Source organism: Rhipicephalus sanguineus, chromosome 10, assembly GCF_013339695.2.
Source record: "Rhipicephalus sanguineus isolate Rsan-2018 chromosome 10, BIME_Rsan_1.4, whole genome shotgun sequence".
Classification (NCBI taxonomy): Eukaryota; Metazoa; Arthropoda; class Arachnida; order Ixodida; family Ixodidae; genus Rhipicephalus; species Rhipicephalus sanguineus.
In genome coordinates this window covers 57,231,162-57,243,661 of record NC_051185.1, presented here as the reverse complement: position 1 = coordinate 57,243,661, position 12,500 = coordinate 57,231,162, and the positions used below count along the sequence as shown (strand labels likewise).

The 12,500-nt window shown below is 48.1% G+C and overlaps 1 protein-coding gene across 1 annotated transcript in view; it reads right to left on the bottom strand.

Annotated features, from left to right (window-relative positions):
* Positions 1–12,500, bottom strand: part of LOC119371903 (prolyl 4-hydroxylase subunit alpha-2) — a 61,060-nt gene that overhangs the window by 7,660 nt on the left and 40,900 nt on the right. The window contains exons 6-7 of the mRNA XM_037642359.2: positions 12,345–12,448; positions 11,026–11,196 (exon numbers count right to left, since the gene is read on the bottom strand). Of these exons, the coding sequence (XP_037498287.2) occupies positions 11,026–11,196; positions 12,345–12,448 (275 nt within the window). The remainder of the gene's footprint in view (positions 1–11,025; positions 11,197–12,344; positions 12,449–12,500) is intronic.

Below are 12,500 nucleotides of genomic sequence, written 5' to 3'. Positions count from 1 at the left end.
TTTATTATTAGAGGAGAAAACCAAGTTCAAAGTTTCATTTTTAAATTTCGCGCCGAACTTTGCCATTCGTGACGTAAAAGATTTCAAAGAGCATTTAACGTATTTTGGCCCCACTGGCTCGACGAAATTTCCACAAACTCGTTATGTCAAGTCTCTGCCCCCTCAGAGGATAATGTACTTTGATTTAACTGATTAGGAACTACGTAGTCCCAAGCAGGCGCCGTCAAAAATATGTGACGTCATGGCAAATGGTGCGGGAATTTCAAGGTGGCGTCGCCACCTGTATTTTCTTTTTGCGCGTTTTCTCGCTTGTTAAGCGTCTTCTCGCAGCAAGCGTGGTGTTTTTGGTATCGTGGTACTTTACTAATGCGAGAAAAATCGTTTTGCTCTTTAGTGTCCATTTAACTTTTTTTTACTGCCCCTGCAGGGAGTTCCCGCTGCAAGTTCTTTTCTGGCTCCCTACATCCTGGAATGACCTTTAGTAATAATCCTCCTTCGTTAGATAAGCATTAAAATGTCATTGCCTGATCGCGTTCTAGAGATTAAAATAAGATTTGTTGCCTCCTATGAAATATAATCTAAGGATATCTTCGGGACACGTAAATGTTTTAGTTCAGACGAGCAGTTCTTAGAAAAGTTGCAAAAAAACCTTGGACTACCCTTGCTACTGAAAGGATAGAGGTCGATGTTGGGGCAGTAGTAGTAGACCTGTGAACAAGCTACATTCTTAAGTCTTTCTTCAAGTTGTTGAGCTGATAATGTGTATTAGTGCTTTTGCTTTGTGGAAGCGGAGGGGACTGGCGCACCTGCGGGGACGCCCGCTTTCCCCCGGCGCTGGTCAACACGATTTATTCTTCTTAAAAAGGATAGGGTGTCCATGGCCTTCCTTCCTTGCTGAGAAGCTAGGCCAGTGTTTGACCTTTCACTGAAGCTTGCAAATAGTATGTTGTATGCAAATATTTGCCCTTTCCATGAAACGTACGTAGATGTCGTTGTGCAAACTTGGAATTTTGTTTGCAAGTACAAACAGTTCCCATTGTACATATGCATGCATATTATAATATATTATGAATGACTTGAGTACGCAATTGTATCAAATCAATAAGTATTCTGTAATATAGAACACTTCCAGAAAATAAAATTCTCTTAAACGAATTTGTCCCATAGTAGCTTCCCGTAGCACCCTAAATCGTCAACAATTTGTTCTGAACACACAATTGGCAGTCATCCCAGAGTGCAGTGATAATGCACTAAGTCGTTCGAAGCGCACCTTTCTCCTGTCGGGTGCGGTCTTGTTTTTTTGGTGAGGCTGAATTCCTTCATGCTAAGCCGAAAGCCTTAGATGCCTCGTGAAACGCGAAAACAGACCGTCGGCATCAACACGAATGGTAACAAAAAACAACAAAGCAATAACAAGCTCGCTAAAAATGTTACGTGGCCGGTACTCAAGTGAATGAATGCATGTACGGCGGCCGTATCAAAAGTTACGTCACCCCAATGTCACATGACGTGACAAATCGCCGAGATTTGTGACGTCATTTGAAATTGGGGTCATGTGACTTTTGGTACGGCGATAATCACGTGGCGTCATTATGACGTCACAAATCGCGGAATTTCGTGACGTCCCCATGAGGTGATCTGGCGACGTTCGCATGAAATCGTCGCTTGGTCAAAAGTGGGCCGATCACGGAGTCAACGCTAGACACCCGGCAGAGAGCTTCGGAGGGGTGGAGGGGATGAATTCAGTAGAGTGTGAAGAAGCGGCTTTCGCCTTCGAATCGTTTTCGGCGAATGGATAAGGGACCATGTGCCTTTTGTGCCGGTCTCTGATAGATGCGTGAAGCTTGTATTTCGGCCTGCCTGCTTTTGGTGGGCTGATGCATCGGTTCAATATCATGTCTATTTCGTGTTTTCCGTTTGAGCATTCAATCTGTACAACACCGATTGGACATCTTGCATCCATGTACTTGTGTATGTAAATTTATGTCGATGCGACTGAAGTCTGTTTCGTACGTGGCTCTCGTAGACGTCTGCCTAGTATGAAAATGTATGAAAATGTGTTGTTAGAGCCTCAGATGCCTGATGAAACGCGAAAATTGAACGTCGGCGCCCAGCAGCGTCGGCGACAACACGAGCGATGCAAAAAATCATCACACGATGACGTCACAGATCGCAAAATTTCGTGACGTCATTATGACGTCACTGTGACGTCCAGTGGCGTAACGTCACAGTATGACGTCATCACGCGACATCGTAGCTTGGTCACAGGTGGGCCGATCCTGGAGGCAGTGCAAAGCCAAGTTAGGTGAAAGCTTTGGGAGGGTGGCGGGGCAGTATCAATACATCGACCGAGGAGAAAAAGAAGATAGCTTTCGCCTTCCAGTCGTCTTAAAGGGGTCACGAAGCACCCCTCGGGCTTGTTGAAAAAACACATCCTGAGGAAAGTTGACACGGCTAGAAACTGCTCAGCCAGATATTGCTGTCGTGCTCGCCGCGTAAAGGCTACAAGCGGAGCGCGAAGTTTCTGTTTTCTCAGGCGCCCTCTTTTCAAACAGAGGCCGGTTCTCACTCTCGTTGGTGGGCGAGGCGCCTGTCAATTGACGTCGCGTATCTGTTTCTCCGCGTCGCAAAGGACATGGCATCCTCATTGGCAGATAGCCGACATAAATCGAGAGCGGCGTTCCGATCAGATGCGCTTTTTGCCACGGGGTGCCGCCACTTGCCAGCGCCGCACTCCTCAGTCTGCTAATTTTACACGGTAGCCACACTCGCGCACGCGAATCACAGTGGGAGAACGATCGCGTTTCATGACGCGCGCTGACGCAACTTCTTTCTCCCGTGCCATCCCTCCCTGTGTAGCTTCTACTGCGCTCATCGGGACGAGAAAAGAGAGAAAGCGCTGAGAGCGTGCGCCAAACCCCCGTAACACCGCTCGTTCTTGACGGATTTGAGAAATCTTTGTGGCAATCGAATTGGGAGGCAGTTAACTCCGATAATGAGGTCATGAGATCATTACTTGGAAAAGTGGTTCATGACCCCTTTAAGTGAATGCATAAGGGACACTGTGGGTTTTTGATGTTAATGACCTCTGATGTAGTACATCAGAGAATAGTACTATTCTTTTTTTTTCTAAACACAAATTGCGCGTTCGTGCTTATAACTCCCCTCCCCCTTCTACTCTTATCTCCATGCGCGTTTCGCGCGACGGAGCTAGTCTGCTCATTTCATCTCTGCATGAGCTGCGTTCGTCGGTAACGCTCACGCGCTTTCACTCGCACGTAGAACGCACGACGCATGGAGCGATGTTATCAATTTTGACTTTACACTGAACATGACGGCGACACCAACGGCGACAGCGACGGCAAAAATGCTCCTGGAGTGTCCACATAATTGCAATCGCAATAAAATTATCATGAGCTTTAAGCAATTTTACAAGAACGGTTGAAGTACTCGTTTCGTAAAAAATACCGCTGTAGGGGTCGGTGTCGGCGTCGTTGGTAGTGAGCGAAAAATCGGCGTTGTCCGTGAGCGAAAATTCGACATAGATGCTAATAAATAAGCATAAAAATCTTGGGTTCACATGGGAATTAAACCAACGCCTTCTGCGCCGCAAGTAGATAGATGTTGCCCATGCTTGAAATTGTCTCAAAAAAAAAAGAAACCCTATACGAATGGTATGTAGTGGGACGAGTCTCCTTAACGCGTGTAATATTGCGGGGCAAAGCGTAGAATCGCGACAGGCGTCAAAACTCGTGAATTGTGCAACGAGTGGGTGGTTTAAAGGCCAACCCATTAAAAAGCGTTCAGGCATAATTGATCATCACTATCTGCGACAGCATAAACAAAGTGGGCAGCTGTACAGATGCGCGTGTTGTCTAACGTACGCGTGGTGGGTACTTCGCCAATTCGCAAAAGGAATTTCGGTGTAGTGGGAACTTTACAACTAAATTTGCAGTAGGCATTCAGGATAGTTTTGAAACAGCAAATGTTATGCGCCCAGGCGTTCCTTTCCGTACGGCACGGTTAAGGTGTCCACCGAAAAGCGAACGTAGGCTAGCACTTGAGAAGGTGATGCAAACGGGGCCCGATTACGATATCGCGTTCTACTCTTGAAGGCGAAGCACAAGCATCCTCCAAAATTTTCAGCACTTTTTAAGAGCTTCGCTGTTAAAAGTGCTGAAAAGCGGTTGACATCTGCTCCGTCATGGCCCAACGATCCCAGCAGCTCAGAATACTTCAATGAACTCAATCAATTATTTTATAATTATCCTGACGGTTAATTGGCCCTTAAGTAAAGTTAGGATAACTCTTAATATGAACCACAAGCATATTTCTCTCCCTTACTCTCTCTCTCCCTCAGTACTCGTTATCTCGCCCATCAAAGTAATTGCATATCAAGCCGGAGAAATCGGCTCACGTGTCCTGGGACCGAGGCAGAAGATGAAAAAGAGGAGGAGGACGAAGAGAGCGCGTGCCGGTTCATGATGTTGATCATTTCTGTTCACCGGTCACGGACCAACGCTCGGCTAAACAGCTCGGCTGTTAAAAGCTTTTGCAGACAAAACCAACGAATTCAAGAAAGATCAAGAAAAAAATTACACCATCTCCCACTCAAGGGAACCATGAGGAGATGCGAAGCAGCATTGAGGGCGCACACCAAGTTTCCGTTACGTTCACTCGACGTTCCCGTTAGTCTGTGAGGTTTTTATTTAGTGTTTGTGTTATTATTACGTTGTGTTTGTGCGTTACCTTCCGTTAGCGCCGAGTGAACGAGTGGCGCCTACGTTGACGTTACAACTGATCTGAATGGGAGCGAAGCGAGAATGACGGAAGCCGACCGAGCGCACGCGCTTATATACGCATGAAATGGGGGACGGAGAGGAGAGAGTGGGTTCAGGCTGTATTTGGCTGCGGCGCGGCTGCCTCGCGTGGGAGGAGAGGCTGCGCCGCGGCTGCAGCGCGGGGGAGGAGAGAAGGCGACCGAACACCTGCGTAAAGGAGGAGAGCGAGAGAGAGAGTAGGCGCATGCGCAGTGGAGCGCGGACGCCACCACCGCCGCCGGTCACAGCCCCGAGCAAAAGCTACTTCGCATCTAAAAGCTCACTGCTTTACTCTGTTTTGACGGGCAAGGCCATGCACCTAGCATCCTAGCCTAGCCTAGCGTCAAAGTCAAGTGTCCTCGGCGGAACGTTTGTAGGTCCTCTTGATATTCTCGCTCGTCTTTATATGCTGGCATTAGAGCAAGATGTGCTCTACGGACTCTACAGCGTCGCATTTGTCACAGCATGGATTTGTATTCTGGCAATAGCGGTTAAAGGGGTACTGACACGAAAATTTTCAGTTGTCGTTTTTCTGCATCAAATGAAAGGCCAAGTCCTCAAGAGCCTAGAAAAGGTAGTGCTAAGCGCGAGTGCACCCTGAAAAAGTAACTGCAGTATGTTTTTAAGAGGTAGTTTCGGTTCCTACTGTACCCTGACGTCACAACACGGTATGAGCTTCTCGTCACGTGCTCGCACAATATATAGTGACGTTTCCACGATCGCTCCGCACCATGGCTCCGTTGGTGACGCACAAGCAGCCATTTTGAATGTTTTGGTGACGCACAAGCGGCCACCTTGGAATTTTTAGTACCTGACGTCATCAGGACTAGCCAGACTGCTGCGTGAAGTCACCAGAATTAGTACTGTAGCCTGACGTCAAGCTAGTGTCGATGTCGGTAGGTACGCCATGGAAAAATTGAATTTAATATCAAAACAAAACATCTTATCAGCATTTCCTGAGCTTCACGCTTCCTCGGAGCCATCTCTGTATACAGGAGATTTGCATGGCATAGCAAACTCGCCTTCGAAAAAAGGTGTCAGCACCCCTTTAAGATGATTATTCATGTAGGCAATGCCTAATTAACCGAAGCCTGTAATACAGTGTTTCGAGGTGCCGTGGCAGGCATTGTGGTAGCCTTAATCTCAGTTCTGGGTCATTGTTGCATAAAAAAGCACAATGGGCTGACGGTGAAGTCCAGCACTCGTTCCTCTCCGTGAGCACATAGCGCTTTGCTATACCTGAGGCCCACTTCTAGGAAAACGTATGGTCTTTACGAGCTGCTTCGTCGTAGTTTTGATTTCCTAATATGACGGAATGTTCTTTTTTTCTCTTTTACTCTGCGAGATGTGTTTACGATATCATCACAAGCCGATTTCATGCGCCCCTTGCATGGAGCATACATATTATCCCAACTATTATAAGACGTAACCTTGGCGTTAGGGTCTGAGGAAGATGCTATGCTTGGAAGATTAGACAAGTACATGTGTTTAATTACCAGGTCGCTGAACGATCTTTCTGTGAAAGGTTCCTTAATTTTAAACGTGAAACGTATCTTGGCAAACCATAGTCACTTGGGTGATGTTTTTTCTAGCATATGCTTTGATGCCATTTCATGTAAATTAGTTCCTAAATACACAGAGAAACTGCAGCAGATCAAACGCACCCTGTTGGAATCTGCAAACTCCTTCGCGTCTCCATCTTTTGTCCAGTGCTCAGACGCGCCTGACGCGGCATGTGCTCCGAGAGATCTTCTACCCACTCTGTGTAACCGGGTACGATGTCCGTGACGTCGACGATAATTCCTTACTGAACTCGTCTCAGAGGCCTTCCGTTTTGGGTACGCTACAACCGGAAGTCGGGTGTAGATGGAAGAAGGATGGAGAAGAAAAACACGTGGAACGGCTCCGTCTTGGTCCCAGACCAAGGTTGTGGGTTCGGGCCCCACCGACGGAAGGTGTGTTCTTCGGCCACTTTAATTTGTTGAAATCTACATAGTAATCATTACTACACCACAGTTTAAATTTAATGTCGCATATACCTATACCTTCCTCGCTTTAATTGTCTGTAGGTTTCACTCCGTTGTGTCTAACAAAGAAACGATCCCGTCGAACAATTCCCCTTCTCTCGTTGGTCAGTGACCGTAATTTTCGTTTGCAATGACTCTGAAGCGCAGCGCGTCTCTTGCGTTGACCTGAGCGGCTATGAAATTGCGACACCGACACTGCATTTTCGCCACATTCTCTCTTTTTCACCAGCCGTGCACTGGTGATTTCTTGAAGGACACAACGGCGTCTGTAGAAGAGCCGCACATCAGGCGTCCCTGTCCACCGACCATTTGCAGCTGGCGCGCTTATTACTTTATGCCGCCCGTAAAGTAGCGTGTGCGAGGCAAGCATTCTTTCAGTGCCGAGCGGCGATCCAAATTTTAGGGCCAAGCTCCTTAAGGCGGCACCCGTTCGTCCCTCGTAGTCGTCGTCATCGTAGTAGTCCGTAACAAGTCTTACGCTTTGACCTCCAAGGTGGTGCCGGTGGGAGATTTCTCCTGTGCGTTGTTGAACAATAAAAAATTCGCAGCGTGCGCGTTAACTAAAAGCCGAATTCTTCTGTCTCTCATTCCCCATTAGCAGCCATTGGCATGTTCCAGTAGGAAACGTTAGTAGAAGTAGAAGTGTAAGTGTTAGCTAAAAGCCGACTTCTTCTGTCTCTCATTCCCATTAGCAGCCATTGTTTACCTCCAAGGTAGTGCCTGGTGAGATTTCTCCTGTGCGTGATTAAACAATAAAAATTTTGTTCAAAACGCCGTTGATTGATGAAATAAACCAACGAAAGACGCCAGATGTTTTGTAAAAGCAGAACGAAAGAACTCCAGATGTTTTTCTTAAAGTGTAGTAGTAGTAGTTGCATGTAGCCACCTCGCCCGATCGTCAACGGGCGAGGTGGACCGGCAACGGCGCGAGGACCCTGCCGTACGAGAGTTAAATCACACTAAAAGACATACTTTGCGGGCGATACACTCTAGTGAGCTTTCAACTTTTCGTCTTAATGTACATGATAAAGAAATTATTTCTACGAAAAACGCAAGGCACACCTTGAGCAATATGTTTGGTTTTGGGACGCTAAATGGAACCATGAGGCGATGCGAAGCCGGAGCACTTGCACGATCGCGTTCCGTTGGCTTTCGTTGGGCATGCTACCGACCTCGCGTCGTGGAACGCGCGTCCTGTCTTCCCTCTAGCCTTGCCTTTAATTCGCACAGGGCGAGCGGGGAATGCGGTCGCTCTTGGCGCTCTTTCGCTCGGGAGCGGACTTCTTCCTTGCATTTCACCGATCACAAGTGATAATGAAGGGACCACGTAAACCAACAGTACAATAAAAGTTTGATGTTTAATATATACACGATGTTTCACACTCTTTATATTATGTACTGGGCGCATTTCACGGAAGAGTTTCACGGTTTACAGATGATTCCCTCCGTAGCTTCGCCCCACTCATCATCATTCACCCCGTGGATATGCTGTGATTTTTTTTCCGGACCGTTATTGCGGACACGTTCTCAGATGTAGAGTTAGCTGGCCGCCGGTAATTGACGGGCCACCGCTGTCGATGACGACGCGTGAAAATGCAGCGTGCAGGTATGGACGACTATACGGCCTTCGGAATAACGCGACGGCAAGGACAGACCGCTTCGATTGCGCGATAGAGCTTCGTGATTCCATACGAGAGGCTTCCTCTAATCAGATGTCGGTCACGCTCATGATGGTGCCAGATAGATAGATAGATAGATAGATAGATAGATAGATAGATAGATAGATAGATAGATAGATAGATAGATAGATAGATAGATAGATAGATAGATAGATAGATAGATAGATAGATAGATAGATAGATAAGACATATGCACACAGTCACTACAACTCACAGCACAGGACGACAGTTGTCAATGCGACAGTCATTCCTGCTCGTTCATGCAAAAGTTGGAGAGACGAGACACAGTCCTCTCGCATGTTTTTCATGCTGTGATCCCAATTTTACCGGACCGTTATGGCGGACACGTTCTAAGAAGAACAGTTAACTGCAGGCTGCCGGTAATGGACGTGCCACCGCTGTCGATGACGACGCGTGAAGCTGGTGTAGCGACTACGGCCTTCGGAATGACGCGACGCCGAGGACGCGGCGCTTCGCTATTGCGCGATCGGGCTTCGTGATCCCGTACGAGAGGCTTCCTTCTAATCGGACGTCGGTCACGCCGATGAGCGCCGCCGCGGAGCGTCTATTGCAAACACAAGCGGTGGTCTTCCATTAACCTTCGGCGAGCGTTTCAATTTAACCGGGCACAATGGACGCGTGAACGGGACGCGCGCGATAACGCCTTGAAGGCCGCGTGATCTCACGATTTGTCCGCGGCGTAATGTTCGTCCTCACCAAACGCGTGGACGCTGAGGTTAGGTTTAGAAGAACGGATACTTGGATGAGTTTGCAATGATCCGTTGTGGTACTTAGAAGCCCGAAAAACAAAAGATGCACAAGAAAGAACAACGTTAATGAGAACCAACAGACAATCAAGCCAAAGAAAGCATAGCGGACGTAGTAGTAGTAGTAATAGACTTTTATTCAGCCAAATTCATAGGCCGAGCATTTCGACCGCCTGCGCGATCAGTCGACGCTGTTCTTCTTCCCCTTCGGCGCCGATCCAGTCGAGCCAGGTGGTGATGGAAAGGAAAGGGGGAGGATAAGAGCTGGATTGCTGAGCAGTTGGACAGTAGAAAAGGCAGTGTGGCAGGTCTGCATATGTAGAAGGGCAATTGGGACAGCAGGGGTCCGATCTATATTTATAAAGAAAAAGGCGAGAGGGGGTGATCAGGCAGTTCATTTGGATGTGCCGTAGAATTCGAGCCTCTAGTAGAGTGAGCGATGGATGAGGAGGAGGGTAAAGACGCTTGTCGAGTCGGAGCTGTAGGTATACCTCCTTGATAGTATGGCGCAGCGAGATCTTCCCATCGTTCTTGACGGAGCTCCCACTGTCTCCCGAAGGTGTGGGCCAGGGGATGAACGGTGCCCGGTGCAATATATCACGGGCGAGCCGGTGAGCCAGCTCATTGCCGTCAATCCCCGAGTGCCCAGGAACCCAGCGTAGGAAAACAGGGGAAGGTTGCAGTGCATAGACAGCTTGCTCAACCTCCTGTTGGAGGTATGGGGGTAATGTGCGGTTCTGTATGCTACGGATGGCGGCATAAGAGTCAGAGTATATCGTGTACTCGGGAAGTGAAGGGAGGGAAGAAAATGATTGTAAGGCATGGACAATGGAAAGGACCTCGAGCGAAAGTACATCGGGTGGGTGCAGGTATGGCCCGCTGGTGTGGGTTTCAGGTGTCGAAAGGTGTGGATGGTAGATAGCGTAGCCGCATGAACCCCGAGGAGCCACGAACGAGGCATCCGTATAGGCGACTCCCTGTGTAGAAAAAGGAGGGGAATGATGCTGCGCTGCCGCGTGACGACGGCCGGCGTGAAGAACGGGGGACATGTTGGACGGGAGAGGAAGGATACGAAGGTTGGGAGCAGGGGTGCACGCGGGAGAAGGCAAGGTGGCAACGGGAACTGGAATGTGAGGGATACCCGCTTGGGCCAATAGCCATTGACCCTGACGGGTAAGAGAAAGATGCGCAATCTGAGAGTCGTGGTGGAGCGAAAGAAGCGGACGTTAGTTGTAGTAATTATGATATAAATGCGAAGAACTTAAAGTGGACGAAAAGACAACTTGCCGCCGGCAGGGACCGAACCTGCAGCCTTCGAATAACGCGTCGGATGCTCCACCAAGTGAACACCACCATGTTCAGACCATCATGTTCAGTTAAAACATAGCAAAATTCGACGGTGATAAGATCTTATACTACACAATTGGGATGATTAGGAAAACAGGGTGACGACGTAGGCTTGCAAAAGAGGCCTGTTCTATAGTGAGACAATTTTTCTATACTCAAAGAATTGCGAATTTGAGGTGTTGCTGATATATATAAACAGCGATACCCATGCGACCGCACTTTTTAAAAGTGTCGCTGACTACAGGTGAGACATCTTTGTTAATTATTAAGCTTCCATCGCACTAGAGCGATCAGCATTTTCTGTTATTTAGGGAGAAAACGAAAAGGTACATCATAAGCGGGCGTGACCCTCAACAACATCACAGAATGTCAGAAACCGGCTTACTACGGGGTCGCCGATGTTGCGGATGGCGCGTATCTCCTTGGGCCAGATGACGTCATAGAACTGGACGATGTAGGGGTCTTGGCTCATCACCTCCATCTTGACCGGGCCGATTCGGAAGTACGGATGGGGAACACTCAGGTAGCAGCGCAGGTCCTTCTCTTCGGTGGCGTTCTGGTTCAGAGAGTAGGGTGATCGCGCCACACAAAATAAGTACACGCGCTTTCTTTCTCTGTTGCGGGCACTCAATGAACGCAAACTTGGGACTGTAGCGGGGACGTACTTACTTCAACTTACAACATAACAACAAAGTATCCTTAGCGCCCCAAAAAAGCAGACCTATTAGCCGCAGTAGGCCAGCTGGGCAATCGCCCTCTGACAAAGAACAAAGCTCTGGGGCACCGGCATACCCGGGCGTCAGCGCGAGCCGCTATGAGGGCGTTGCTGAGGTTTCTTAGAGAAACAGGAATTCACGACACGCTGTGACAGTTCAGTGACTACGTTGATGTGTTGCTTTGAAGCAGTGCTGTTGTCGTGACTTTGTAGTGTCGTTACAGACTCTCTTCTGCTCTTTCATTCTTTTGTACCCCCTTTCCCCTTCCCCAGTACAGGGTAGCCAACTGGAGATTTCTCCTGGTAGACTTCCCTATCTTTCCTCTGCCTTTCTTTCTCTCTCTTTCAAACAACAACAAAGCATAACAACAAAGTAAGCAGAGGAAAGTGGAGGGTCCGTCGCTATATCAGCGTGAGTGGTGGTAGTTCGCTGCCGTTGCATGACACAATGCTTAAGATTGGAGCCTTTGCGGAGTGAGAATCGCGTTGGAAGCGGTGTGTCGACGCCCAAGGAAACTATTCTGAATAACTTTAGTAACATGCATACCGATCGGATCAACAAGTCATTTTCACCAGACTGTGTCTCATTACCGGCTCGGTACTTTACGGACAGGCCCTGTAGATAGTGAAGTGTCTTCCTTGCTTGTGAACAACACAAGCGAGTGAGAAAAAGCACCATAGTTCGCATAAACGTACTCTCGAGAGGGTTCATTTCGGTCGGCGTGTGGAACTGGCTCTGTTTTGTTCACTCAACAGTGAGGGGGACAGAGAAATGCTTTAATGAAATGCTGGAGATGTTAGCCTGGATATTCGCTTGACATGCTACACCAGGTTCTGGGTGATGATTATGACATATACACTTATAAAGACATAACAGCACATACAACAATTATGTGTTTATAGAAATGCTGCTTGTTCACGCACTGTAAAAGCGTCATAATCTGTCCATAGGTCCACTTTATACCTATCGAAAGTATGAAACGACTTACTCGGACTTTGTCTCCGCGGCAGAGGTTGTTGTACGTCTCCAGGTATCCTTCGACGAATGGCATCGTGATGGTGGGCACCTTCGGGCTGACTTCAGCGTAAGCCTCTTCGTTGAGCCAATGCATGCGCACGTTAACAGAAGCAACAAACACCAACGG